The sequence below is a fragment of the Apteryx rowi genome, unplaced genomic scaffold (assembly GCF_003343035.1).
Source record: "Apteryx rowi isolate R43461 unplaced genomic scaffold, aptRow1 scaffold_225, whole genome shotgun sequence".
Lineage (NCBI taxonomy): Eukaryota > Metazoa > Chordata > Aves > Apterygiformes > Apterygidae > Apteryx > Apteryx rowi.
Genome location: NW_020448586.1, coordinates 503,008 through 529,870, shown reverse-complemented (window position 1 = coordinate 529,870; position 26,863 = coordinate 503,008). Strand labels below are relative to the sequence as shown.

Sequence of the window (26,863 nt, the reverse complement as noted above, 5' to 3'; positions counted from 1 at the left end):
CCCAAATTTGTCTTTTCCCATACATTTAAATATAATTCCCAGATTAAAAAAAAAAAGGGGGGGGGAGATAAGTATTATTAAACTAGGACTGAAAGACAAGAAGAGTTCTTGAAGCTTCCAAAGAAAGCTGGAGGTCGCAAGATTCACAGAAGTCTAGACCTGAGAATTAAAATAACGTTCACAAACTTATGCATTTTTGGAAGGGATGGAAATAGTGACAAATTTAAGCTAAGCAACTTTAAATTTGCCCTGTTTTGTATTAGGTTTTTATCTGGCATTATAGTTTGTATTTTAGACAAAAGTATTAAAGAAAATCTTAAAAATGAGTGGTTGATTTTGTGTACTAGGGAATGATTTGGGCGACTCTGAAGTATGTGATTTCCTATTCCCTGTGTGTTCTATACAGAAAATACATTCTCCAATACATTGTCCATTTGGACGAATACAGTGTCCAAAAAATAGTGATTATTTACTATCTGAGCTCTGGTGTAGTTCACCGTTACAACATCTGTGCTTTGTAGCAGTATAGATGAACTTCACTGATCACTCCTGCCCCGGAGCGTTAAAGTAAACTTTCTCTTTCAAGTCCATTAGGGAAGTCGTAGAAAGGCAGGAATCCTCTGATAAAGCAATGAGAAGCCTGGGCACATTCTGGTAATTATAGTCATCCGCAATGAAATCGCTTTGTAGGAAGTTCACTGCATGACACTACCTTATTATGTCTTAATAAAAATAATAAGAAACTTGAACAGAAGCTGCAATTTTTCCAGCGTGAGTAATGTTTCGGAGGATTAGTTTCCACAGATAAATAACGGTTTATATGTGGCGTCCTCAAGCATTAAGCACGCTTTGGCCTTTGCTTATTCATTTTAACAATTACAAAGGCTCTCGTATAAGAAATACGTCCTTTAAATTGCTCTCGAGAACTCTTCTCTGTCTGGCTCCTGCAGCACTTCGCAGGTTTGGGCCTCCCTTTTACCAGCAGCTTGAGGCAAGAACCATTTCTTCCCAGCTGCCTTGTGCCAAGCCAGCTGGGATGCTGTGCTAGATACCACCAGGCGAGTGGAGGAGCGTGCGAGCTGCCAGCTGGCCTCCCCGAGCGCTCCTCGCAGCCGCGTCTCGCACGCCGACGGCTGCGGACGCTGCCAGCTCGCGACCCACACTCTCCTCCAGTGCCCTGGCGAGAGGGAACGGAGTCTGATTTCAACTGGGAGCTTCCGTCAGGTTGGTTGTGACTGGGAGAACTGGTTTCCATTATAATGTTAAAAATGCGTGCATTTGGACTGCCTCTGGATGGATAATCTGTTAGTAGGATGTACAGCCCCGCTTTTCAAATGTTTGCGATATTACTTTAACCAAGCTCTTTAACTCCCACCCCATTTAGGGCTAAATATTTATGAATGGGGAGATGTCTTTCGTGCGCTTACCTTCCAAGTGACTGAAATTGTTCTTTCAGTTTGTTTCCTCAAAACCCACCACCCCACGGGCCCCCCTTTTGTCACACCCCCTTACTGTAGCAAGCAAATGGTCCTCTTTCAGCAAGCGTGGATTGTTTCCCAAAATCGTCAACAGGTCGTGCGTTGTCTGCTATGCGGCGGTTGTTCATACAGCCTGAATGAAGGGTTCAAAGTTCCATTATTACAGGTAAATGTAGACGTATGAAGCGATGCGCTAAAATTAATGCATAGGTCTGTGCTGTGATTTGTTGCAGAATGGCATTCTTTCTGGAGGAGGTAATGGCTTGCACGAAGCGTCTCCTGGAGGTGATATCTGGCTGGCTGCCTCGACATTTTTTTGGTGCAATCCTAGTTTCTCTCCCAGCTCTTGCAGTTTTTTCACACTTCACCTCTGATTTTGAAACAAATATACATGTAAGTTGTAGAACTCTGTTTCATAATTTAACATTTTTGGATCTAACAAAGATTGTTGCTGGCCTGCCTTCTTCCTTTACGTCCCTCATGTTCTGCATCTGTTTGATACAGATCTCTTAGAGAAGTGGGTTTTTTTGTGTATGATGAAATATATAGTTTCTTATGTAAATAGGCACTTCCTTTTTTGAAAACTCTCATTTGAAAAGGGATATTTATATACCTATAAATGCCTCCATACATACATGTATTTTTTCTCAGAACAAACAGTTCWTCAAGTGCTTTTTCTAGATACTGTAAATAGTGTATCTTGGATTTTTTTTTCATTGCATTTATTATGATTTTTGAGTTAGAATTTGTACTCTGAGATGCTTTGTATACTTAAAAAGTATACTTATATACTTAAAATGCTTATTAGTAAATCTCAACAGCAAGAACAGTATTAGCAGTGGATCTTTTTTCTTTGCAGTGTTAGATGGAGAAACTCAAAGCAGGGAGAGAGCTCTCAGTACATAGAAATGATTGAGTTTACAAAAAGGAGCAATATAACTAAGAGAACTCCTGCAGTTAGGAAATCCAGCGTGGGCTACAGGTTTCTGGGCATTTGATGCTCAAGCCAGTGTCTCCTGGATGACTGGCTTTTTGGAGCTAGAGACGTACTCTTGCTCCTAGAGACATTACGTTCTCAGAACAGTGTCCTGTTCGTGTCTTTGCCCTATTTGGAGTCAGATGGCATTTTCCAGCCAGATTAGACTGACAGAAATGGGTGTTTTGGGGAGGGTGGGCGGTTGTCTTTTGTTTTCTTTTTTCTCTAATGTAGCACAGTGTATGACCATTCCTTTCCAGGATCTTCTGAGAATGCTATTTCACAAATCTCTTGCTATTTCAGGCCCCTGGGTGTAGGTAATGACCAGATCTTCTTCATTCTTTCTATCACACATTACCGGTGCACAGTTTATTTTTGGGTGTTGGGAAGCGTTCGGTCCGTGGGAATGTGCGGACCAGATGTTTTGTGGTCCTTCCTGATTTAAACATATATTCCACAATTTTCACAATCAGAGAGGACTGGATTTGAGGTTCTCTGGCATGCCATGTTAAGATCATTTTACAACTTCTACCCTTTGTGAACTTAACTGAAGTTAAATATTTTAAACCTTTATAAATTTCTTAATTTAATAATAGCCTTCCTCCCTCATGACCACCAGTTAACTGATTGTAGGAGTGTTTTCCTCACACTGAAGGGAGCTGAAAACCTTCAGATGTGTCCAATTTCTTTGTTCATTTTATATAATATCATTTACCACCATTCTTTATTATGTCTCCAAGCATTTAAAAATAAAGTAGGAAGAACCACTATAGAAGTGTATCTCAATACCTCTTCACATCAGGTTATTAGTACAAATGCTTCAGTAAGATGGTGGTGTTCATCACAAAACTGAGAATGAACTTCGCTTTCTTTCCTCTTGCAGGTCCTCCAGAGTCGTGGGGTTGTTGGCTCACTCTCCAAGAGATGTCCCAACTCGTCTTGTGCTCAGTGATGTTTCAACAATCATGGAGCTCTAGGAAATGGAACCAGTCTATAGAGGGTCAGGTAAGTGTCATATTTTACTATGACATGGTTTTGCAAAGTTTTTTTTTAATTCATGGCATTTTATACCTCCCTGGATATAAATAATTAAAAACAAAAATAACAACAACAACAATGAAAAAAAACTTTCCAAAGCCATGCATACATAGTAAAACACAGCACTTACTGACCCTCTGTAGGCTGGCTTCATGCTGGGGCATCACTTGGAGTGAGAACCAGTGCTCTGCCACTTTAGGAGACCTGAAATGGGGGAAAAAAAGTAAGTTTAAATTATGTTTTTTTATGGACACTTCTGAAATTCATTTTATCCATTTATGAGTCATTAATTAAAACTGTGCTTGTGGTTTAAAATGGTAAATTATGTAAGTTTTTTTTTTTCTCATAGATAAATTGTTTCTACCTCTGAATCACATGCTTATTTGTTATGCTACAGGATTTCTAATTTTCGGTTTCTCTACTCCAGCTGTAAAAGAAATACAAAATRGAAGAGAGGGAGAATGATCATTTTGATGCTGTAAAATCCAGTATGTAGCTAAAACAGAACAGAGCTCTATAATGCAGTTGTGGAGTCTCTGTTTTAGCTTGGATTGTCATTGACATTCTTGATACAATCAGAATTTGCACATCAGCTTGAGAGTTTTGTCTACTGCACCATTGTATCTCAGGGAGATTAAGACATTCTGGGGAATATATCTGTTCTGCACTTCCTTTTATTTATCCAGTAAAGATTTGGAAAGGGAAGGTTTTCTGAGATAGGAATTTGGGACAGATTTTAAGGCTGGGCAGTTACACAAAGTTTCTAGGGTGAATGTGTTCCACATTTTCTATCAAATGGTGTTTGGATGTCCAATTTAAAACAGTTGGAGAGGAGGTTAGCGTGAATGTTTACCCTCTTTTTTTTTAATCGGAAGAGGCACTGAGCTTTTTGCAAAGGTAAGATGAAAGTATTGAAAGTACAATAGTTGTGCAATGCGGTCATACAAAACTCCAGCTAGTGAAAACTGTGACAAACTATCTATGCTGCAAGTTTTCTTCTTCTTTGAAAGGAAGACCTCCAGCTTGAAGTGCTGTCTCCTGAAACTCACAGAGTATGTGGGATTGTTTAATGTGCATTTTATACAGAGGAAATTAGGTCCTTCTCTTTCATGTCACGTGTTCCTTTATTTAAGGTGGCATTTATGTACAGAAGGGCTCCAGTCACCAAGAAGACGCTAACTTGCACTCTCTCTCTTTGTTGCAGTATACCATGTTTATGTGTTGTGCGATTCTGATCACCATTGTCCAGTACTGTAACTTCTGTCAGCTTAGCTCCTGGATGAGATCTCTATTGGCAACTGTAGTAGGAGCAGTGCTTCTCATTCTGCTCTACGTCTCCTTGTGTCCAGACAGGTGAGCATCATACCTTAGCACTCACAGACCATGTTTTGGTTTTATTTGTTTTCTTCATCTGCCAAGTGAGAGTCCAACACGTGACTTTTTTTTTGTCTACCATGAATTTCTCCAGTATCTCAAACTTCAAAAATTGATTTGGGAGGAGATCTGCTTTATTCAAGGATTTCAGGGTGATATCTGAGGGGTCCTTTCCTGTAATCTGTTCTGAAATGATGCTCTGTCTTCAAGTGATGTGTGTCTAGGGCATACTTATGCATATCCATCAAACCTTCAGAAGAATTTCCTTTTCATCTTCTGTTTTGAAACCTCTGCTTTCTTATCTTAAGAAAGAGGTACTTAGTGGTGCTCTTTGGCACCACCCCTTCTTCAGTTGTTCCCCCATGCTCCTCCAGATTTAATTTTGGCCTTAGGATCCATGTATCTTTCTTCCAGCTTGCTCCTCAAGGAATTTTTCACTGTAGAAGACTGATACTTAAATTTAGTAGGGGTCTGATAGCCTGTTTCCTCTCCCTCTTTTCTGCCTCTTGAGAAGATTCTGGAGGACAGTAACTAGAGGAATCAAGTTAATGCAGTTGCTTTGTATTAACCTTAAGGCTTTTCAGTTTTTCCTCTGATAAGCAGTTTTCCCCATAGGAGAACTTGTTTGCAGTATCCTCCTCCTATTTTCTTGCCAAGATAGTCAAGGGACTCCTTCCAGCCGTCTGTCCACTCTTACTGTTAAAATTTTATAATCAGGTTACACTTCTCAGGGACTTAAGATATATAAACTTTGGCACTCTTACCACAGTGTAGACTTTGCAAGGACTTTGTATACTAGATTATTGTAGTTCCTATCAAAAGCCATTCTTTTTACCCTTCTTCAGTCCTGCTGAGCCATATGGTGAAAAGCATGAAAGAAACAAAATGGTTGTAGATACATGGTTTGTGCGAGTATTTAGCTTTTAAGCCCCTCTTCAAATATTTGCAGTGGTCTCTTTTAATCTTGATCTAATTTTAAAAAGAGAGAGAGAGAAAGAGAATAAAAGATACCCCTTAACATCTGTGCAGACCAAAAGTCAGAAGTGGCTCTAAGGGTTGTAGGAAGAAGAGTGTCTCATTGAAAAAAACTAACTTGGAATTAGAGTCAGTTGGAAAAAGGGTTGTAGATCACATTAGACTATAAAAAATCTTTTTTGTTTCTAAGCAGAGAACTCGGGCAATGAGTACAGGACAGCTCTTTCTAGCTTCAGCTGGGGGGAAGTAGTGTTCAGTTTCTGGATGTCTCCCCTATCTCATCTTTGATTTGTCCACTAGGTTTTAGTTGTCCAGCTTAACTGACATTGTGTCTCCTCCAGTATGCTAAATTTGTTGCTACTCAGACACCTCTGACTATGTCAGTGACGCTCTCCCAATGGGGGCCTGTTGAATTTTTCCTTGTAACACTGTCGCTGTTTCACTGTCTTTAAGTCTCTCCAGCCATGAGGTTCACTGAGAGGTTAGCTGCAGGTTTGTCTTTTCAGGGCAGTTAGTGAAGAGTAAACCCTTGGTGGTCCTTCATGACACTATCTACTCTTCTGTAATTCCCCCAGGCAGAGGTTCTCACTGCTCCTTAAGCTACACGCATACCACCGTGTCTGCAGTAGAGATACTGTGGCATAACTAGATGCTGGTTCACTGCAAACCTTTTAAAATAAGCTAATCTAATGCAGTTGTAGTACCGGAAGCCTACGCAAAGGCATTTGTCATGCTAAAGCATGAAAAATGTATCATTGTGGTTGACATTCTCTTGAGTGATTGTTTGAACAGACCTCTGTGCATCCATATCAAAGGCATTTTTGTTGCAGAAGAAAATCAGAAGGTTTAGTGTCATAATTTTAAGTCTAATTACCTATTCATAGTCAAAATTTTAGAAGAAATTGCAGGTGCAGTTTTCATATCAGCTTGTGCGTAAGCTCTGCATCTTGACTTTGTGTATAGGGAAGGACACAAAACTTTAGATAACTTAGGTTTTTTCCTTCATATCAATTTTAAGCGACTGAGAAAGGCTGTTCCCAAGCAGAGAGGTAATGATCTTGCTTATGTATCAATTCATAGCATCAGCTTTTACTGACTCCTAAAGGAGTGGTGTGAATTTTTAAGAAAGTGTCTTAAGAGACATTGCCAGTGATAGCATATTTGGTCCTGTGGTTTGAATAGTGGTGACCATTAATGGACCATTAAGTATGGAAATCATAGAATATGTTGTAATTTCATCTTAAAAAATAAATATTTGAAGTAATACTGCTGTCCAATTGCAGACCTGACAAACAGTGATTTGTAGAAGTGATCATGGACGAAAATAATACACATTGAATAGCGTGTCCCAGAACTTTTATTGACTAGCTTAATAGTAAATTTTTTGTCATGGTAGTAATTGCAGTTTTCTATGCATCACAGGCAAATTCATTCTGCACATTTCTTCACTTTTTTTTTTTCCAGAAGCAACTGCTGCTGAGAGTTTTAATATTTGATTGCTGTAGAGAAATTGTAATGCAAATAAACACAAAACTTATCTCAACAATTTTTTCTGTCATGACACTTTCAGAAAGAGGCTCTATATTTGTCGTCTTTTATCGTCTTTGTATTATGTTGGTCAGACAGGATGGAGGCATAACTGCTTTTTAGAGTTCTTAAATTGCTTTTCCATTTGTCCAAAGGAAGATTGAATTGTTTAAAAATTACTTGTTCCAGACATCATCTTGACTGCATTATCATCAGTTACTCTGCAGAGGTGTTTGCATCTCTGGGCCTGACAGTGTCTTCCAAGGCAAAAAGTGCAGATAAATCATGCTGAAACAAAGTTTAACTGAAGCTGATCAAAAGTGAATTGCAATTATTGGTCCTACAGTCTACATAATAGAAAAGTTTAAAATGCTAACTGAAACTCTGGCAAAATGTTTTGTTGATTGCTTAAACTTTCCTTCTCATATCAATGCATTTTTATTTCAGCTCTGTGGAAACTTTTCATCCAGATTTGGCACAGAACTTCAGGTAAGCTTTATGTAAAATGGCCATCTTTATATTTAGGGAAAATTCATGTTTTCTTTTTCTGCATTATGTTTTATGTAAGTGGATAAACTAGATCAAATAAAGTTTAAAAGTCTTTTATCTAGAGATATGTTTTCCATCAATTATAATCAGCAAAACTTTGCATGCACAGTATTACACTTGGGAATTCAACAAATTGGTTCAGCAAATTGTTTTGAAGCTACTTGTGTACGTAACTTCCTTTCCAGAGGACTTGGGCATGACTAAAWATCATCAGAGGCTTAGGCTGCACTCATTGAATTGTGTAATGCTAGTTTCTCTTTCAATTAGATTTCCGGGAAGTAGAGCTATGGAGAAGCTATGAGAAATGGCAGCTGGTTTTGTAGTAGTAGATATTTATAAGTATTATCCACACATTATGGGCCATATTTTTCATTTTTTTGGTTGATTTGCGCTGTTCAGAAGCATGCAGATTTGGGCGCTACCCGCAGCTGGCCAACTGAGAGATCCCTGGGGCTGAAGAAGCCGCCTGCAAGGCATCGTGCTGGCAACGGAGAGTCTGGGTGCTGTCTGTCACCCTGAGCTCTCCTGGGCAGCGCAGCAAGTAATATCATTTAAAGCCTGGGACTTTTAAGGGAAAGAAAAAAAAAAAAAATCTTTTACTAGGTAATTTATGACCCCTTATAAACCAACATGTCAAAGATTCACTCTAATTATTTAGTGCTGACTTTCTCATAGCTTTATTGAAAGTTTCACTTCTGCCATTTTAAAAGTGTTTTTACTGGTCTTCGGTATTAGACAATTATGTCCCCTAATTGCAAATTTAGGGGGAGATTTTAGGGCAATGTTGTCTTTGATTAAAATAATGACCCTGTAAATACATGACTAAGTAATTCTTCTAAACAGCTATGTATTCAGGAGGATGTTGCTTTTCCTGGAAGTACTTTTTACTTTTTTAAAAAAAATTATAATCTACATGAATACAATGATAGTTTAGAAGAAATGGGTGTTTCCTAAGTACAACGAGAGATGGTAACTATGCTTTCTGTATTGGATATTTACTTGCCAGGAAGTTATCATTTACTATGGTGATTTTTTTTTTGTAGAGGGATTTTCCTTTTTGTACGGCTTTGACTCATGAAAGATACCTTTATTTTTGTAATGGAATTCCATTTCAGTACAGCCAGAAGACCTGGAAAGTTAAAGGCAAAAGAACAGAGGCGGCTTGATTTTTACAAGCCTGAGCACTGAATTTGCCAAAAATATAGTATACGAACTATAAAAGCATAGTGGTCCCTGCAAGTAAGGTCTTAGTACTAGCCTGAATTTGGGTCTTCAGTGGTTTATTAGTTTGTGAAATCACCTAAGCTGTATTGCTTAGAATGATAAGTGTCACCCTCTGGTGACAGCAGCTTAGCAGGCTCCTGACAGCTGCTAATCACTAATAAATAAGTCATTCTGCCTTCAATAATTGACAACAGTCTTTAGCTCAGTTCTACATCATCATGTATTAGGAATCTGTCGAAAAATAGCTATCAAGCTTTGTTCACATGCAAATATTTTTCTTCCAAAAATGTGTCAAGTAACTTTTAACTCGCGGCAAATAAAGACAAAAGTGGATAAGAAACCAAAACATTCAGAGGTTCTTATTGCAAGCGGTCATGGAGCACTCTCTGCCTGCTTTGCAAATCCTAGCTAGTGATTTAAATACCAAATAAGGCAGTGACCAAAATATCTGGCTTGTTAAACATTTCTAAACTTCATTTTAAACTTTTTGTTGTGAGATGTTCTATATTTGTATTTTGTCTGTCATTCCTTCAGTTGGTGAAAAAACGCATTCATACCATATATGTGTTTTTGTTACACATGCTGCTCTTCTGCATGTCCATAACAGTTTTGTCAGGCGTTGGTTAGTTGGTCGTTGTTTTCATTTTAATGCGAGAACCGTATCAGTGCAATGTGATGCCTTCTGACAGTCCAGATTCCACCGTTAGCAAGTGGCAAGAACTTATAAACTGATATGGTTCTTCTRTGTGTTGGAGGTTGAGCGAGAGAACTCGGAGTTAATCCTGTTTTATTTCTACCACTAATTTGCAACAGAATTCAGCTTCTCTTCTCAGTTTTTTTTGTTTGTTTTTTGTTTTTTTTTTAATGTATGTTACAGGTGTAAAGTTCTGTATGAACAGAATTTCCCCTTTACCCAGGTGGTGGACCAAGAACACACTGAAACTCCCTTATCCTAGTAAACTTTTTTGATGTTCATTTCTCTTAAAAAGTAGATTCCATGCTCACCCAAGTCAGCACATAAGCTTTTCCTTTGCTCTGAGGAAAGTTACTTATTGCAGAAATAGTTTAAGAGGGCCAAACAAACTTTTTAACTTGCATTCCTTGAATGAGGCCATTCACATTGCCTTTTCTTGATCAAGAATTGAGATAGTTATTAAAATTACATGGGAAGAAAGATACTAGTAGTGAAGTCTTAGCACAGAGTTCACCTCTGGACTGTCTACATTAAGCTAGATAAATCCAAATATGGAATTTGCCTCCCTTTCCAGACAGACCATTTCTTCAACCCAAAAGAGATACTACCATGTACTGTGTCTTCTAAGTAAGAATTATATCTTTCTTTCATTCATTTCTTATCTCGGAGCAGGTAGAGTGTGTCTTTTTCCTGTTTCTGATGGCTTCACAAGGAATAGTGATAGGCCACTTGAGATGGAAGACTAAAACCGCTTGATGATCGTTTTCTTTAAATGCCTCCCCTATATGTTCTTCATCAAAAGCAGCTGTTTGATTTCCCTCCTTTTCCTCACTGTTCTGCCATTGCATTCTTTTTAAAGATTTAATAAGCATGCATCCACTTCAAATATAGCAAGCCATCCAAATCCAAACATAGGTTACTGGCTCAGAAGCAAAATGGCTCTCCAGAAATCTTTATAAGTAGAAAGCCATTATCTTTATGATTTGTGATCAAGTGAAAGGAGATTCTATCTCCAGAGCTCTCACTTGTTCCGCATTCAACACTCAGACCGGATGAAGATGCCAAGTTAATAGTTAAGCATCTGTGCCAGGAAGTACTTCAGCTGTTTGAGTTAAAGGAGCATTGTCAACTTAAGATTTTCAATTTGAATGATTTTTAAAATTAGCTTTCTACTGCAACGCCTCATAAAAAGTCAAAAGGATTTGGTTTGTGAGATCCATTTTTAATAAAGGTGTGTGGGTTTTTCCTTGTTGCATTCTAAAAGGTAGCTTCAGGTACAGGGTTTCCTTTTCTAGCGTGACTATGTGTAAGATGAGTTATAGTGACTGTAGGTCCTGAAACCTAGTAACTGCAATTTTCAGGGAGAAAACTGATTTTCAAGTTAGTCATACGCAATTGTTTCCTCCTTCAGGGTTAGTAATGTGGCTCTTCGTACTAATACTTGCAGCAGTCAGCAATCAAAAATGGTTGATCTGGAAAAGATATTGCACTTTCTCTTTTGAGCTACTAACCCATTACCTTATTAATGAATTCAGGTCAGCCTACAAGTGTGTCATTTCAAATGCAGATCTTTCTGGCTGTACATCCACGTGGGAAACAAGGTCAACCCAGTGCTTGAGGAAATGATTGAGAGCTCGCAGATGCCAGTACTTTAGGAAGTTGTGAAAGGGAGGCAGGAGTTTTCCCTCAAAAGGTAGATCTTGGGTTCAGCGCAGGCCACTTTTTATGCCTTAAGATGCTGTGGTCTTTGCCTAATTTATTGAGGAATATTTTGTACAATGTAGAGTAAATAGTCTTTTATGACTTAAGTGAATCCCTGTGGCAGAGATGTTTGATGTCGCAGCAGATTATCTGGATCGAACTCATGTACTCTCAAGGGAGTAACGTGTCATTGCTCAGGACTTCTAGCAGATCTCTTCCCATTAGATACTGAAAGTAATCAATTGTTTGGAAAACAACCTGAATTATGTTCTTTGAAAAGGATTCATTCCCCACCTCCCCCAGTCTTTTTTTTATAGATCTTTTCTCTGTTCATTGAAAACAGATCTACCAGAAAGTTAAGAGAGTTAAGGGAGTCATAGCCGTATTGCTGCTGCCAGTGTGACACCCCATCATCTCAGCACCTGATCCAGTCTCAGCTCACCATCCTGTCTACTGAAAGTCTTCCCGCTTTTTGGAAACACCTCTTCCATTGCTCATCTTCTGCCAGATTAAAAGATTTACCAGTGAGGGCCAATTTTGAATTGTTGGGTCCAGCTGACCTGGTAGTACCCATACTCCTTCGTTCTTGAAACTGTGTCAAGTTCAAACACAACTGTAATGTGTTAATGAACTCATTCGCCTAATACAACTCTGCAACAGTGTATGTATGTCTGTGTGAAGCTAGCCTTTCTGCTGTTGAATTGAGTTTGGATAAGAATCTCTCTTGGAGCAAACACATCAGCCCTAACTAGTATTTAGAGGAAAAGCAGAATTTGGTACTGTGCAGCCTCAACTCTGAATCAAATTTTTGGCCATAGTCTACAATCCTAACTTAAAAAATTCAAAGTTAGCCCCAGCGTGGTGGTTACAATCACTTGCTACACTTCTGTTGCATTTCATCAGAACTCTTTGCTTCTGTTCCTTCTAAAACCATCATTATTACTTGCAAAAATTCTGGCAGCTGGGTTGAAGTGGTACAGGAGATTCTCATGCAGATTTTGATTTACTGAATTTCAGCAAGAGAATGCTTTGTTTGCAGCTATTGTCTGTGTACCACTAAGCTGCTTATTCTCATTTAAGCCATATCCTTACCTACTTTTTTTGCCATAGGGTGTCTTTCCTTGACTCCTTGGAGAAAGTTAAATTCCTTCAGCTTTCACACTTTTTAGATCCTCTGTCATCTCACTTTAGTTTGAGAGCATCTAACCAAGAACCTTATTTTCTATGATTTGGTGAAAACCTTTATCTGTTCCGGAAGCTTATATCACACCAAAAATCCATAGCCATCTATTTCCAAAATGATGTGATGCACTGCCTAGGCATCAACAGCTGCTTCCTTCAGCCTAAGTATACTTGTTGCTGCCATTCAATTCCTTTAAAAAAAGAACAAAATAAACACATTTTTAATGGTACTACTTTTCAAAATTTACGTATCTTCCCCTTGTTTTATTTTGTTTTTAAGCCCATCAAATAGGGGCGATCTTTTGCTGCCTGCAAAATAGGTTGCAAGGATGGAATTTCACGAATTGTTAGCATCCTAGTCACTAATAATTTAGCCTTTCTTTTGTTCTCAGATTCATTGTATTTCTAGGGAGAAAATGAGTAGGTTTGTAACAGAGGTTCCATTGAGAAAAATAGTCCTAAGGGAGAAAGGAAGGAGTCTTAATAAGAATAATGTACTGATAATTGCTGGAACTTGAGTGTAGAGACCTCTTCTGTGGCTTGGGAGTAGTACCTTCCTTTCATTCTCCCCTCTTGTTTTTTTAATATCAAACCAATAAAATGGATGTACCTTCACCTCTCTTGGGAGAAGGATATTTCTGGTTGATAACAAAAGGAGTAAGTTCCAGCATAATGCCAGAAATGTTAATAACCACATGYGGTCTTATCTTGAACCTGAAGTTCAACCTACAAATTCTCTACTGTAAATATTTAACTTGCAGGAAACTTTTTCTCTGATAGGTTTACTATGATAAAAATCAATAGATAGAAGTGCAAAGAAAGACCGTAATGCATACAGATGTTTTCAGGGGATTGCATGCATTCATTTGTTATCACAACTGTGCCTTGTGTTTGCTGTAGCATACCTTTCTGGCTGTGCTCTCAATCAGATATTTGAGAATGAATATTCAGAAAAAGAAACTACATCTGCAGTATGGCTCAGTCGCCAAAATGTCTGCTTTGATTTCAGAGATGGAAGCATGTCCCTCATGGATATAAAGAAAGAAATTGAACCTAGAAATGTTTTCACGTGTTACAGAAGCAAATTGAAAGTCTTCTCTTCTCGACCTGTTGCTACTATTGTGCTTTGGGTTTTAATCTCTTTTGCTAACATACCCTCGTACGAGAAATACAGAGAGACACTGAAATACAGGTTGCCTTTCTRCTTTTCACGAGCGTAGTTAAGGCTGTATGTATTCTGAGGAGAAAGCTTGGTGTGACACTTTTGCTTATCAAGTCGCCTCTTGACTTGAATGATCTCAACATGTGTCTGCCCATATCAAATCCTATGCTTTGGTATAAGTTCTTTTTCTTTTGAAAAAATTGAAGTTAAGTGACTCTGGAAATCCCTAGATTTCCTGCATATCAATCTGTCTGGGTTTGGACTTGGTTTCTTGGGCTGCATAGGTGGTGTCTTCTCAGACTGAATTTGTATCTTCACAACTCCCCAGAAAGTTAAGACTGTACAGACTGCAGATGTCTGCTTGTCACGGGTGGTTTGGCACTGGAAGCATACTACATCCGTGCTTCTTAATCTGCACAGTCAGTCAACGAACTGTTGAAAGGATTCAAAATATGGCTCTCAACCTGTGTGAGCTCTGAATGTTTTTTATCTTGACACTCTGAGAAACTTCGTGTCTCCCCCCCCCATAAAAAGCTTCAATGGTTATAACGTACAAAAGATGTTTAAGCCAGAGCTCCATATTTCCTGCTTTCATGCAGGTGACAGTGTTTTCCATGAAGTATCTTGTGACATAGTTTTCTTCTTCCAGAGCCTTGATGTGTTAACGTTAAAGGCACATGGTAAAGGTTGTTGGTTTTTGATGAAGAGACAAAGGAAAGGTTTTGAGAGTATAAAGCAGGTGTTTCTGAATATGGGAGGTAAAGAGATAATAAATTCCACATAATTTATACACACACACACACACGCACACACACGTCTATACACAGACATACACATACACACATATATTGATACACACAGACATTAAAAATATATATACATATAAAAGCTGTGTATGTATACATATGTAGTATATTTTAGTTATCTGTGTATAAATATATATATTATATAAAATATAGAATATAATAATTTTTCATTTATTTATTTATAAATAACAAAAACTCTTTCCTTGTTGAAGTCCTTAAGTTAGGACTAACGTAGAGGCTGGGCAGCTGCTGTGTCACTAAACCCATGATACCCTTTTAAGGAAGTACTCAGTAAGTTTAAGATGAAAATTACTTCTACAGCACGTTTAGCAACAGAGAAAATTATCAGAGCATGTTTTATAATTTCTTATGGAACATTACACTTCCTACACTTGTTTTTAGCAAAGGATTTCCAACTACAGAGTAGAAATTACAGTGCCCTAACTCTGTTCTTTCTTGTTCTTTCACTTTCTTCTGCTTCCAGCTCCAGAAAGAGTCCATGCAACGGCTCGGTGCCAAGTGACACCAGGAGGCCTGCAGACCTCATTGGTCAGGAAGTGATATTGGTTTTCTTCCTTCTGCTCCTCCTGGTTTGGTTTCTGAATCGAGAGTTCGAAGTCAGTTACCGCCTTCACTACCATGGAGATGTGGAGGCTGATCTTCATCGCACCAAAATTCAGAGCATGAGGGATCAAGCTGACTGGTTGCTGAGGAATATTATTCCCTATCATGTGGCCGAGCAGTTGAAGGTTTCCCAGAGCTATTCCAAAAACCATGATAGTGGTGGGGTGATCTTTGCTAGTATTGTGAACTTCAGTGAGTTCTATGAAGAGAACTACGAAGGAGGCAAAGAATGCTACAGAGTGCTGAATGAACTGATTGGGGATTTCGATGAGCTGCTAAGCAAGCCGCATTACAGCAGCATTGAGAAAATCAAAACAATTGGGGCGACCTACATGGCTGCTTCAGGACTAAACACCTCACAGTGTCAAGACAACAACCATCCACATGGACATTTGCAGACCCTTTTTGAATTTGCCAAAGAAATGATGCAAGTGGTGGATGACTTCAACAACAACATGCTGTGGTTTAATTTTAAACTTAGGATTGGCTTTAACCACGGCCCCCTCACTGCTGGGGTCATCGGCACCACCAAGTTGTTATATGACATTTGGGGTGACACTGTGAACATTGCTAGCAGAATGGACACCACTGGCGTAGAGTGTCGTATACAGGTGAGTGAGGAAAGCTACCGCATCCTAAACAAGATGGGGTATGACTTTGATTACAGGGGGACAGTCAATGTGAAGGGGAAAGGTCAGATGAAGACCTACCTTTACCCAAAATGCATGGACAGTGGGATTGTGCCACATCACCAGTTGTCTATATCTCCAGACATTCGGGTTCAAGTGGATGGCAGCATTGGGCGATCTCCGACGGATGAGATTGCCAACCTGGTGCCTTCTGTACAGAATTGTGATAAGATAGCCCATGGCACAGATAACTCGGAAACCAAGGACGTACTTCCTTCCTCCAAGAAGCTCCAGAAAGAGTCACTGAAAGCAGAAGAGAGGTGCAGGTTTGGCAAAGCTGTAGAGAAGACTGACTGTGAGGAAGCAGGAACTGAGGAGGTCAATGAACTGACAAAGCTAAATATCTCTAAGAGTGTATGATGCACTGTCAGAGTTGCATGAAGTGCTCTGTCAATAGAAACACAAAGACATTTGCAATTGGCAGTTTTCTTTTTGAAGAGAGACCTTCTCAACACCTGGGTTGTACGTTTGTTTTCATTTCAGTGCCTGATGCTGTGTGGATCACAGTTCTTCAGGGCTTGTTTTCATCCATCTCTTTCCTCCATGCCCCAGATCCCATCCCAAGCTCCCCAGCTCCCTGTGCAACCATCTTTCAGCTGAGTAGAGGATATTAAGTGCCTTCAGATATACTCCATTGGACTCCCTGTCAAGGTACAGAGGCCCCAAGTGAAATCATAGCTTTGGGTATTTATCTAATTTTGAAGAAAAGAAAGCTGTGGTTATATCATTTTTATTGTTGTTTCTCACAAAACACTTTTTTTGGCTAATGCAACTCCTTGGGTTTTTTATATCTATCTGAACAATATTTTACTGTTATCAGACCTTTTGTATGTAAACACACAGACAAACGTGCATGTATCTACCATACRAGACTGACATAAAGTGCCAGTAATGTACCACAAAAGAATGTCTTGGCGAGGGGGTGACACAATTTTCCTTGTGTTGGGCTGGAGGAGGAGTTCTGCAGTGGCTTAACGTTTAGTTAGAGTTGGCTGAACAACTGCTGTAGTTTTATTCTCCTGTACCGATGCTTTCCTCAAACTTAGCATGCCAATGGTGTGCTTTGGATACACTTGTTTTCCGTAATGCCAATGAGTTACTGACACTTGGGAGCGGAATCAGGGTTCGGACTTCACCGACTCTCAGGACAGGGTTCCAAAAGCAGACAAGTGACCGTACGAGTGTTACAATTCAGGTCTTGAGCGGCTAAAGCAGGTTCACTTTGCTCCACCCCCTAGCTGAATTTGCGAAGGTAGGTGAAGTTGGTATCTCGAAAGCTGGTCTGATCTGAGAGCAAGAAACGCTAAATAAATGTTTTGGGGATGCCTTTATTTATTTATTTATTTTATGTCTATTTTTATTTGGGTTTTGTGGAAGGGATTAGGAGAGGCGAGCTGTTAATTGGTTTAATAAGAGTAATAAGAAGTCCAGTAGTGTTTCAGCCTCTTTGAACTACCAACCACTGTGAGGATGTTACCTAGGCAATATTCGTTTCAAAGCTGGAGAAACTTCCGAAGCCACCAAACGCGTTTGAGGATCCCAGCTTCCCTCTGTACTGAATTAATGGTGCTGCACAATATTTTTCAGGATTTGCCCCCTACACTGTGCTTTTGCAGCAGGGAATAGAACAGCGCGTTCCCTGTGCGCCGCTGAAAGCAGGAATAGGGAGAGAGTCCTTCATTGTGAGCTGAGAAGCACAATAACTGCCCAGCCCTGCAGACGACTTTGCGCAGATCCCTGTGACCGAGGATCTGCAGGAGCACAGGAATCCGCTTGCACAGAGGTAGCTGCAGGATTGGGGCCTTAGACTATACCAGTCCTCCCTTTGCATGCTTCCGTCACCTCTTCCACTTACATTTGATGCCCCACTTTGGATAATACTGATTATTCAATTATTCCGGTTTAGCCAACTCCTTGCGATGCCAAATGAAATGAAAGAATTTTTGTGCCCAAAATAAGTTCATTAGCCAGGGAAAAGCTGGTGAAATGCAATGCTGTATTGTCTGCGTATTGATATGTTTTCTAATTATTTCTTTCCATCTGAACTGAAAGCAGAATATATTGATACTTCTTTCTATTCCCGGTGTGATTTTGTGGAGTTTGAGTAATAATAAATATATACGTTGTGAAGTTCCTATTCAGCTATGTGAGATCCATCTATACTCCATGGTGAGCACGGAGCTCTTGAAGCCTTTGTCAAATGTCAGTCTATGGGATTTTTGGATCTCAGTTACATTACACAAGGTTCTGTACACTGTTCTCAGAAAAACTGCTGTTTATGCATCTTTAAATTAGGTTTGACATGAACGCTATTTAAAATGAACCTTACTTGCTCAGTCTCCCAGCACACAAAAAATACTGGGTACTCAAGCTCGTACCCTTTTGTCACAGATGCTGTAAGCCTGTTTTGGGGCTGCTCCTGACAAGCAACAATATAATGTTTTTCCTAGTGCACAGTTCTACAACAGCCTTCCTTGTCAGTAAATTGAAAATAGTCCCTCCCCGCCGCCCGTCCCCCTTCTTATTGGGTTGCACTTCCAACTTTCAGGTAGTATAACTCTGCAAATACCTCTTGCATCCAAAGAATGTATTCTTGAAACCCTCTTTAGGATTCTTGTTTCAGTCGTGTCAGTGTATGTCAGTATTTCTTTTCTTACAGTAGAGGGGTTAACATCGTCTGAATTGTTTACATGCCTGCTAGTGTTATATTAGGTGTCTCAAAGTTGCTAAACCCTTTTTGCCTTTCACTTATTTCTCCTGATTTTTATAGAGACAACTCTATCCAGCGGTAAAATAGCATTTCTCTCTCATTGATCAGCTGTGTATCCTGGCAAAGTTCAATCAAGACGTGCCCGCTTCTCTCTCGTGTTAAATACGGCACAATAACTAGACCTCCACCAGCAGCAGTCCTGCAGCAGCGAGAGCTTTGCACGCTGTGACTAAACTTAACGGGAGCAGGAGAGTCCAGGTACTGGAACAGGGCCCAGGACTGAAAGCGCCTTTCTCGAATTACTGAATTGATGCACTGCATAATACGAAGGCCTCATCCTCGGGCCTGTAAAACGAATAACGCTCCCGTGCTGATCGTGGTGGGGTGCTGGGGGAGTACTGGTAGTTTCCTGGTAACATCAGAATACCAAAAAGTCCCAGGGCCTCTTTTCTGTTGGCACTAAGCAAATAAAATGACCCAGGATGGAAATATTAATGGGCGCCGAAATCAAGGGCTGTTGTCTGCTCTTGGAATGGATTTGTTCTCCATAGAGAGCTGACTGCAGGCAACGTTACTCTGCCTTAAAATTGGAAAACAGTCATGAAAAGTTGAGTAACAGGTTGTACCTCTGTTTGCTTATTGCCACCAGAACAGCAACAAACATTTAACAACTTCAGCTGTAGAGATTGCCGTTCTTCTTTCAAAGGTTTTGAATATATTTTTTTAATGCGGTGTCGATACAAAATCAAGAAGCTGAGCTCTCAGTGGCAAGTTTAAATAGTGAGATTTTTCAAAGGCACAAGGAGCAAGTAGATACCTATTTTCTGGTGAAAACCAGCGGGAGCTGAACCCTCTCATCTTCCTTTTATGCCTTTCAAAAGATGTCCCGATACTTGCAAAAATTATTCCGTAGGCRTTTTTAATGGCATCTCTGCGTGCCTCAGAGCCGAAGGCAGCCGTGTTACGCATTCGCTTGCAGGAGGCCGTGATCAATGTTAATTGAATTAAAATACCTTCCGAGCTTGTTCTGGTAGTGCCAGCCCTGTTGTCTAAGCACGGTGTAAAAGTGGCCGAGTTGGCCAGGCGACTGGCAACGTGTTCTGCAAGAATAGTCAGTGCGTTGTTGCATTGCGCTTCTATTTTTAGGATGTGTTAATACTGATCATTTCAAAATTATCCGGGGAGGGAAGACTGCTGAATGTTTGCTAGCCCAGTTATTGCCTTCTGGCACAATTCGCTTGCAGGAGTTGTTCTAGCGCTTAGACTAATGAGGAATATGCTGAATATTTTCTGCAGTGTCGTCTTAACCTGCTGCTAGCACACAAAAATGGTTTTTTTCTCACAGCTACTTCAGTGAAACTGAGTTGATTTTTCATGCCAAAAAAAAACCAAATGGCATTTCCATTTATTTATTTTTGGTGTTTCTGATTTTGAGATAAGAGCAGACTTGCTTTTTGCTGCCCAGAATTTAGGATTATTCCCTTTTGCTTAACCTAAGAGTCACAATGTCCTCAGTGCTTCGAGCAGAGAAGGGTGAAGACACAAGCTGCCTCTCTGCTTTCTCGCTGCTCTTCTCCAATACAAAGTGCACCAGGGTTTGGAGGTGACAACACAGGGGTGGAGAGGGTGGACTCTCTGACAGGTTAGCAATAAACCTTTGCCCAGAGTTAGGTTAGCACTGATTGGCAACAGGGAAAGGGCTTTATGGGGAAAAAGAATAGTTGGAGACTCTTACTTTAGGTCCAAAACATGGAAAACAGGCTTTTCAGAAGAAAAGTGAAAGGCGCTGTTAACAAAAAATTGTATGCGTACGAGCTTTTAGGTAAAGAAGAGCTGATTCTTGATTAAAGAACCAAGCTTTTAGGGTGTCTCGCAGTTTAAAATTGCCAAACTCTAACTTCTTTCTAAAACTTTGATTCTGAATTTTAGAAGTTTTCAAATTTAGTGTTTCCAGTGAGTGCCACATCCAGCTCCTGCATTAAAAACAAAAATGTTGACGGTGAGCAGTCACTGACTTCTGACCTTTGTTTTCCAATGTTGCAGAGCACTGAGAGACTGTGAACGCCTCAAGTTGGTTATAATCTGATTGGCTTCGCGCGTGGCTTGGGGTTGTTTTTTTTTCTCACTTCTTTTGTGCCGCAGCCTTGTGTTTTTCGAGCGGACGGGATGTGGGGAGAGGTTCTCACCCCCCTATTCCTCACCTTTGCTAGACCAGAGCTCCTGTTTTTCACAGCAGCATTTGAATTCTGTTATTGCCGGCTCGTGGTTTCCCATGTTTTGCTCACCATTTCAACTGCTCTGACTGCTGCTTGCCTCTCTCTGCATTGCCTAATATAAAGAGGAATAGTRCATTTGCTTTGGTATTTCAGTTCTGGTGCATTTGCCCAGTCGCAGCTGCAGCTTTCCCCTTGCGTTATCACTACGCTGCTTAACAGAAGATAGAGGAGAGTAGCAGGGACGTCCAAGTAGTTAAACCGAAGAATTCTGTGAAAAATAACATTTTCATCTCGCCAAAAAAGAAAAGGTTTTACCCTGAGTCTTAGCAAGCGTTCAAAAGCAGAGGAGAATAAGAAATAAAATCAAGTGAAGCTGCTGGCGGTGCTGGAATTCACGGAAGCGGCGTTTGAAAGGGTCCGTGTCCATCAGAGCACTCCCAGGCGGTGAAAATGGCCCGTGGAAAGGGAGCAGGATTACAGAAAGGGTGTGCTTCATTCGTTTGCTAAGTTTGAGGCTTCTTGCTTTAAAATTATATTGTGGGGATGGTTGTTATTTGGAAAAGGAGTGTGGTCAAACAAAAAATAGTAATTCTGCTTACTTTCCACAGTAGAAAACTTCAGAAATGCAGGTCTGCTGTCCACTCTGGGTCTGAGATTATTTCTGAAACTTAGCTAATTATATGTGGAACATCAGAATTGTTCAGAGAACGTGTGCAGGAAAGTCATTTATTCCAAGAATTTTTTTTTTCTTCTTTAAGATCTCTGTGTAGGCTGTAACAGTCATTGTTTGGGTTTCCAGGGGGACAACTTTTAAGGAAAAAAAAACTGAATTACTACTCGTTGTTACTAAGAATATTCTCAACAGCCAGTGGCTGTAGAATTTTGCAAAGTCCTATAAAAAATAAGTTGGAAACTACAACCGTGAAACACTAATTCCTGCAAACAAACGGTAGTCCTCTAGGTGGTTAGTTTGAATGGTCCAATGGTCTGAAGATTTTCTGTCGAGCTGTGAAATCATGGATCATTTTCTGCTAAAATGTGTGGTAAAGGAAACTTGAGAGGCAGAATACCAAGGCCTGCTTGTAAAAATATGGTGTGACCAGCGTGGGATATAGTATAATGATTTTTTTTTTTTTTCTCACTGCGCAAGCATACACAGTCCAAGAAATATGCTATACAGTAACATCCATGTTTCCAGGTCAGGCGATCAGGCATAAAGAAACTGTGCTGCACTAATACATTGACATAGTTAAAAATCAATTCAATCAATTGAATTGATTTTTAACTATCCATCTGAAAATTTAGACCTTTCCATGTCCAAAGCTACCTCTGTGTTGTCCCCTGAAACTTAAGATCCTTCTTGAAAGTAGCATGAGGCCTGCTGATCTGGTGGCAAAATATGGGATAAGCATTTAATACCATGCCAGCCACTGAATTCCGTGAAATCACTGAGTAAAAAGAGAAGGTGGCCATGAAACGAGATGGCAGGTTGTTTCAAAGACTGGTCTCTAATTTCCAGGTTGATGTCTTTGCTTGGCTGAAGTCCCGGGAAGTTTATCAGGTATGAAGCAGAGCCTCTATTTCCCTGTGGGCTGAAGAATCCACTAAGTTCTGTGGTAGGATGAGGGAGCCTTAAAACGGACATGGGTTTTTTTAAGTCTGCTTGAATCCTACCCTCCGAATTCTGCACTCTGAGTGGTGAGAAGGAGTTATTTTGTCAGTGAAGATCAGAGGGCAGGAGCTTATCATCTTTGTCTTATTAGAGTTTGTTTAAAATCACGTCAGGCTCTGGAGAGGCTCGAGCAGAAACTGAAGTAGGTGTGAAACAGGTTTGGTTTTAACAGCCGGTGGGGTTGGGGGAATGAGTTTGGAGGTGTGTTGTGTACATGGAGAGAAACAAGAATAAAAGTGGCAGAAAAAATCATGGAAGTTTTCCGTATAAAACCATTTAAATTTGTCTACAGCTGAGTTAACTGGCTATAGGACATGAATGCAACCGCTTGCTACGTCTATTGGAGAGCTGACAGTAGGCTTTGAGAAAGGGGATTATTGTGGAAGAAATCGATTGCTAGAAGAGATTTAAAGCTTTCTCCTGGTTCCTTACCGTAGCTGCTAACCACGTGTTTGCCTGATCGCGTGGCAGAAGGCCGGTGCCACGCGTCTCGACGTGCGCCAGTCCAGGTGCGGTACGCTGAACATCCTTTCCAGCAGCTGGTTCACGTGCACCTCTGCAAGCCGCCACGCGGTAGAAAGGACGCGGTCATTGGCGTCTTACGATTATAGAAAGAGACCTTCAGGCTGCTGTGCCTGAGTTTTGCATTTTAGCCTTCAGTCTTCTTTTGTATGTGTTTTATTCTGTTCTTTCACTGTTTTTTGACTCGCTCTAGCAACACGTGTTTTAATCTCCGGAAGCTGCAATGCTCAGTGAATCTTAAGAAATGCAAAGGGGGTGATAGCATGGGAACAGTTATTAAAATTATAATTTTCAGCTCTTTAATCAGCGCTGCTCTAATTGGTTTGTCATTTATAGCTAACATTAGCAATTACATGCAGTGGAGGTTGAAGCTGAGCATCCAGCAAGGGATCGTTGTCAGAGCTGTGGTTTGTGCGTGTCCATAATTTGAGCTTTTTGAGAATCGTAATTCAGATGGTGTCAAAGCAAACTCGCTAAAGTACTTTCATTTGCTCCCTTAGTTATTAATATGTTCACTTATTTCTAGCTAATATATTGGCTAAATATTAGTTTGCAATTCAGAGGCAGTTTTTATCAATTCTTTGAGAAAGCGATAAGCTCAGGGGAGGGAAAAAAATGCTGTGTGGGGTACAGCAAAAACAAGCATGGGTGTATTTGTGTGCACGCGCGCCCGTTCCTGGGTATGCGCCTATGGAAGCTGGTTGCCCCCTTGAAACTTTTGAACATCCTTGCAACTTCGCCTTTGATTTCACTTGAAGTTTATTTATAATGTTAGCTCTCTAGTTGCATCTTGCTGTTGCCTGCTCGCAATTTGTCTGAAGGAGGAGTTTTTGCRATATTGCAGCCATCTGTTCTGTATCGCTGTCCGAAAGGGGGTTCAGCCACCACGCAGGTACTAAGACACTCGTACCACCACCGCCGCCGTACTTTTTTGGTATGTTTTGTGTGTGCAGTTGCTAGAGCAACCTTCCCCCTAATTTAACCTCCTAAACTGTTACTTCTAGTCTTCTGAGGCCATGTCGCTAAACCTACGCTGAGACAGGGACTTGCACCCTCTTGCGAGTACAGCTTTAAACTTCCAGAGTAATAAACCCTTCAAAGCCAAGAGCCTTAACTAGCGCTGGCATCTGCTTAGGGACAGAACGCGGTTGCAAGTTTGTGCTGGGCATTTCAGAATTTATAGGCTAAATCGTGGGCGCCCCCCGTTTGTGAGGAGGCCGTAATAGTATCCAAAGATGATACGGACCTTGGCCACGCTCACCGGATTAACAAGGAACACACAGAAATGTGCCCCCCTTGTGCTCTCAGGAAGGTCATCTAACTCCTACAGGGCTGGTATGATTTTCTTTATATTGGATTTATCTTAACAGCTCCTTCTTCCYTTGAATCAGTGTTTTTAACTTAGCATAAAGAGTCGTGTAGATGGTAGGTGAGGACTGGATGCTTCCTTCTCCGCCCCGTCTCTTTTCAGTCCCGCTGCATTAAGAGAAGGAGAAGGCAACGATATAAATGAAAAAGTATCGTTGTACGGAAAGCCCGGCRAGGCGGGGAGGCGCTTAGCTCCGCTCTGGGTGCCGCGGGGCGAGGAGCCGGCCCGGCCGCCGGCGCTGCCGTCCTGCCTGCGCCAAGGTCTCACGGCACCCAGGCGCGAGCAGGCTTCGCTCACCGTCCTGCTGCAGCTCAGGTTCCCCTCTCGGCCGACGAGGTTGTGGGTATTTACGGAGAGAATTAATGGCTGTGATTCGCGCGCCGGGCAGCGTCCCGACGGGTCGAGGCAGTTCCCGTTCAGCCCGATGGCTGATTAATTGCGACTTTGTTCCATGGCTCTGTAAGGACGTCTTCCCTCTTCGCCTCTTGGTTCTGCTTCACGTTTCCCTGTGAGGAAGTTTCAGCTGGATATTAAAAACGTGCACTAGAAATTCGGACACTGCTGTCGCACCGCACCGAAGCCGGGTGGTGGGGTTGGGTTGAGTTTGGGCTTTTTCATACCTTAGTTTATACAGTATTACACGTATATAGGACACTATATAAGCAATTGCTGCGTGCAGAGAGCGGTGGTGCCTGGCTGGGGTGTTCCCTGCTTCCAAGCAGCCTGCAAGCGGTTCTCCGGGGAAGCGAGACTCTCAAAGCAGAGTTTGCTTTTGTTTAACAAATAGTCGCGAGTTTGGCAAAGACGTGACTTGTGCTCTCCTGGCAGCGATGCAGAGCTGGAAGCTCAGAGAGGCTCCAGGCCGTTACCTGCTCCCCTTACAAGCTGCCTCTGCAGTATTACCCGGGACTCGCTAGCACCGCCTGCCCGTGCACGAGCACACACAGAGATTGTACAGAAAGTGTTAAACATTAATTGGGAACGGTTTCCAGTTAAAGGAGAAAAAAAAAAAAAAAAAGAGAAGGGTTAGCTGGAAATTGTTTCTTCGTGATGTCTTTGGTTTCTTCTCCTTTCCAGCCCCAGCAAACCCCGTAGTCGCACTACGGTCTCCCCTCCCTTTTTGCAAAAAGACAGAAACGGCCTGTTTACAAATGCTTACACGGGGAAGTTTGGAACTTCTGCCAGGTTACTTTTGCTAGGGGGGACGGGGCTTCCTTTCGGCAACTTAACTGTAAATATTCTGCATATGCTTTGTTGACAAAACAGAAATGGAAGAAAGTTGTATCTGTGAAATACTAAGCTATATATGTATATAGATAAAATGCATATTATCTTTGACTCGTTACTACGGATCTGTAATCAATTGTATATTAAACTGTTTTACTGTATCGCAGATCATTTCATGCTATCTTAGATGTAGAAAAGCTGAGAAAGTAATTCACAATACAGTATGTCAACTTAAAATTTGTTTGCTTTTTTATTTTTGCTTCAGCACAACTTCAAGTGGAATCTTGTGCCATTTGCACACTGTTTCGAAGAATAATAGTTTGGAACCTAAGTTTTTGAATCCTTTATTTTGATTCTGGCTTTTTACAATGTTTCTTTGACAAACCATGAAACCACTAAGTTCATTTTTGATAAGGCATATATCTGAAGTGCTAAAGGATTTGTAGCCCAAAACATAGACCCGCTGCCCCCTTAATTGCTGGTTGGTGGTAAATGACCTTCGTGTTCTCAATAGTGGTTTAGAAAAAGAATCCTTCCTGCTTTTTGCTCATCTTATACTGCTTTGAAGGGCTTTGGGAATGGGCTCTACAGCAGCCCAAGCGACAGTGCTAGGAAGCCATCGCGCTGCCCCAGCTGACTGCGGCGAGAGGTTCGGCTGCGGGGCAGAGCCGGGGGTGAGGCTTTGCCCTGCTGGGAGGTTGCTCTGGCTCAAGTTGGATGTGAATTCAAAATAGTTATATATGTATTTTTTTTATTTAGCAGACAGTGTGGATGTTTTATTCTGGAATACCAGGGCCTTATTCAAATTATCGTAATCCACTTTGAAAGTGGATTAAATTAATTCAGAGTTTGGCATTCTTATTCTAGAGTAAGAGTCCACAGAAAAAGAAGCAGCTGAGCAGGAATAATCGTCTGGGAAGCCAGGCCTTATTAGCACGTTCAAAGTCTAAGTTTGTCCAGCAGGAAGAGCCAAACGTGCTGGGCAGCTGTAGGTGGGTCAGCAGCAGCAGAATCTCTCTCTGTCCATCTCTCTTGCTCACACCCCACCCCACCCCACCCCACACCCTTCTCTCGGGGTCTCCTTTAAGTATCCCATTGTATTTTCATTGGGTTTCACCAGGAGAAAAATACATTAAATTTAACAAAGC

General features: G+C 40.9%; 1 protein-coding gene across 7 annotated transcripts in view; it reads left to right on the top strand.

The window, feature by feature from the left end:
- The window catches only part of ADCY9 (adenylate cyclase 9), a 97,409-nt gene extending 71,457 nt beyond the window's left edge, over positions 1-25,952 (top strand). For all 7 annotated transcript variants that reach the window (XM_026065281.1, XM_026065279.1, XM_026065278.1 and 4 more), the window contains 4 exons: positions 1,712-1,871; positions 4,697-4,845; positions 7,816-7,857; positions 15,171-25,952. In XM_026065281.1, coding sequence (XP_025921066.1) covers positions 1,712-1,871; positions 4,697-4,845; positions 7,816-7,857; positions 15,171-16,359 — 1,540 coding nt within the window. In that variant the 3' untranslated portion in view covers positions 16,360-25,952. The remainder of the gene's footprint in view (positions 1-1,711; positions 1,872-4,696; positions 4,846-7,815; positions 7,858-15,170) is intronic.
- Positions 25,953-26,863: the final 911 nt, after the last annotated feature.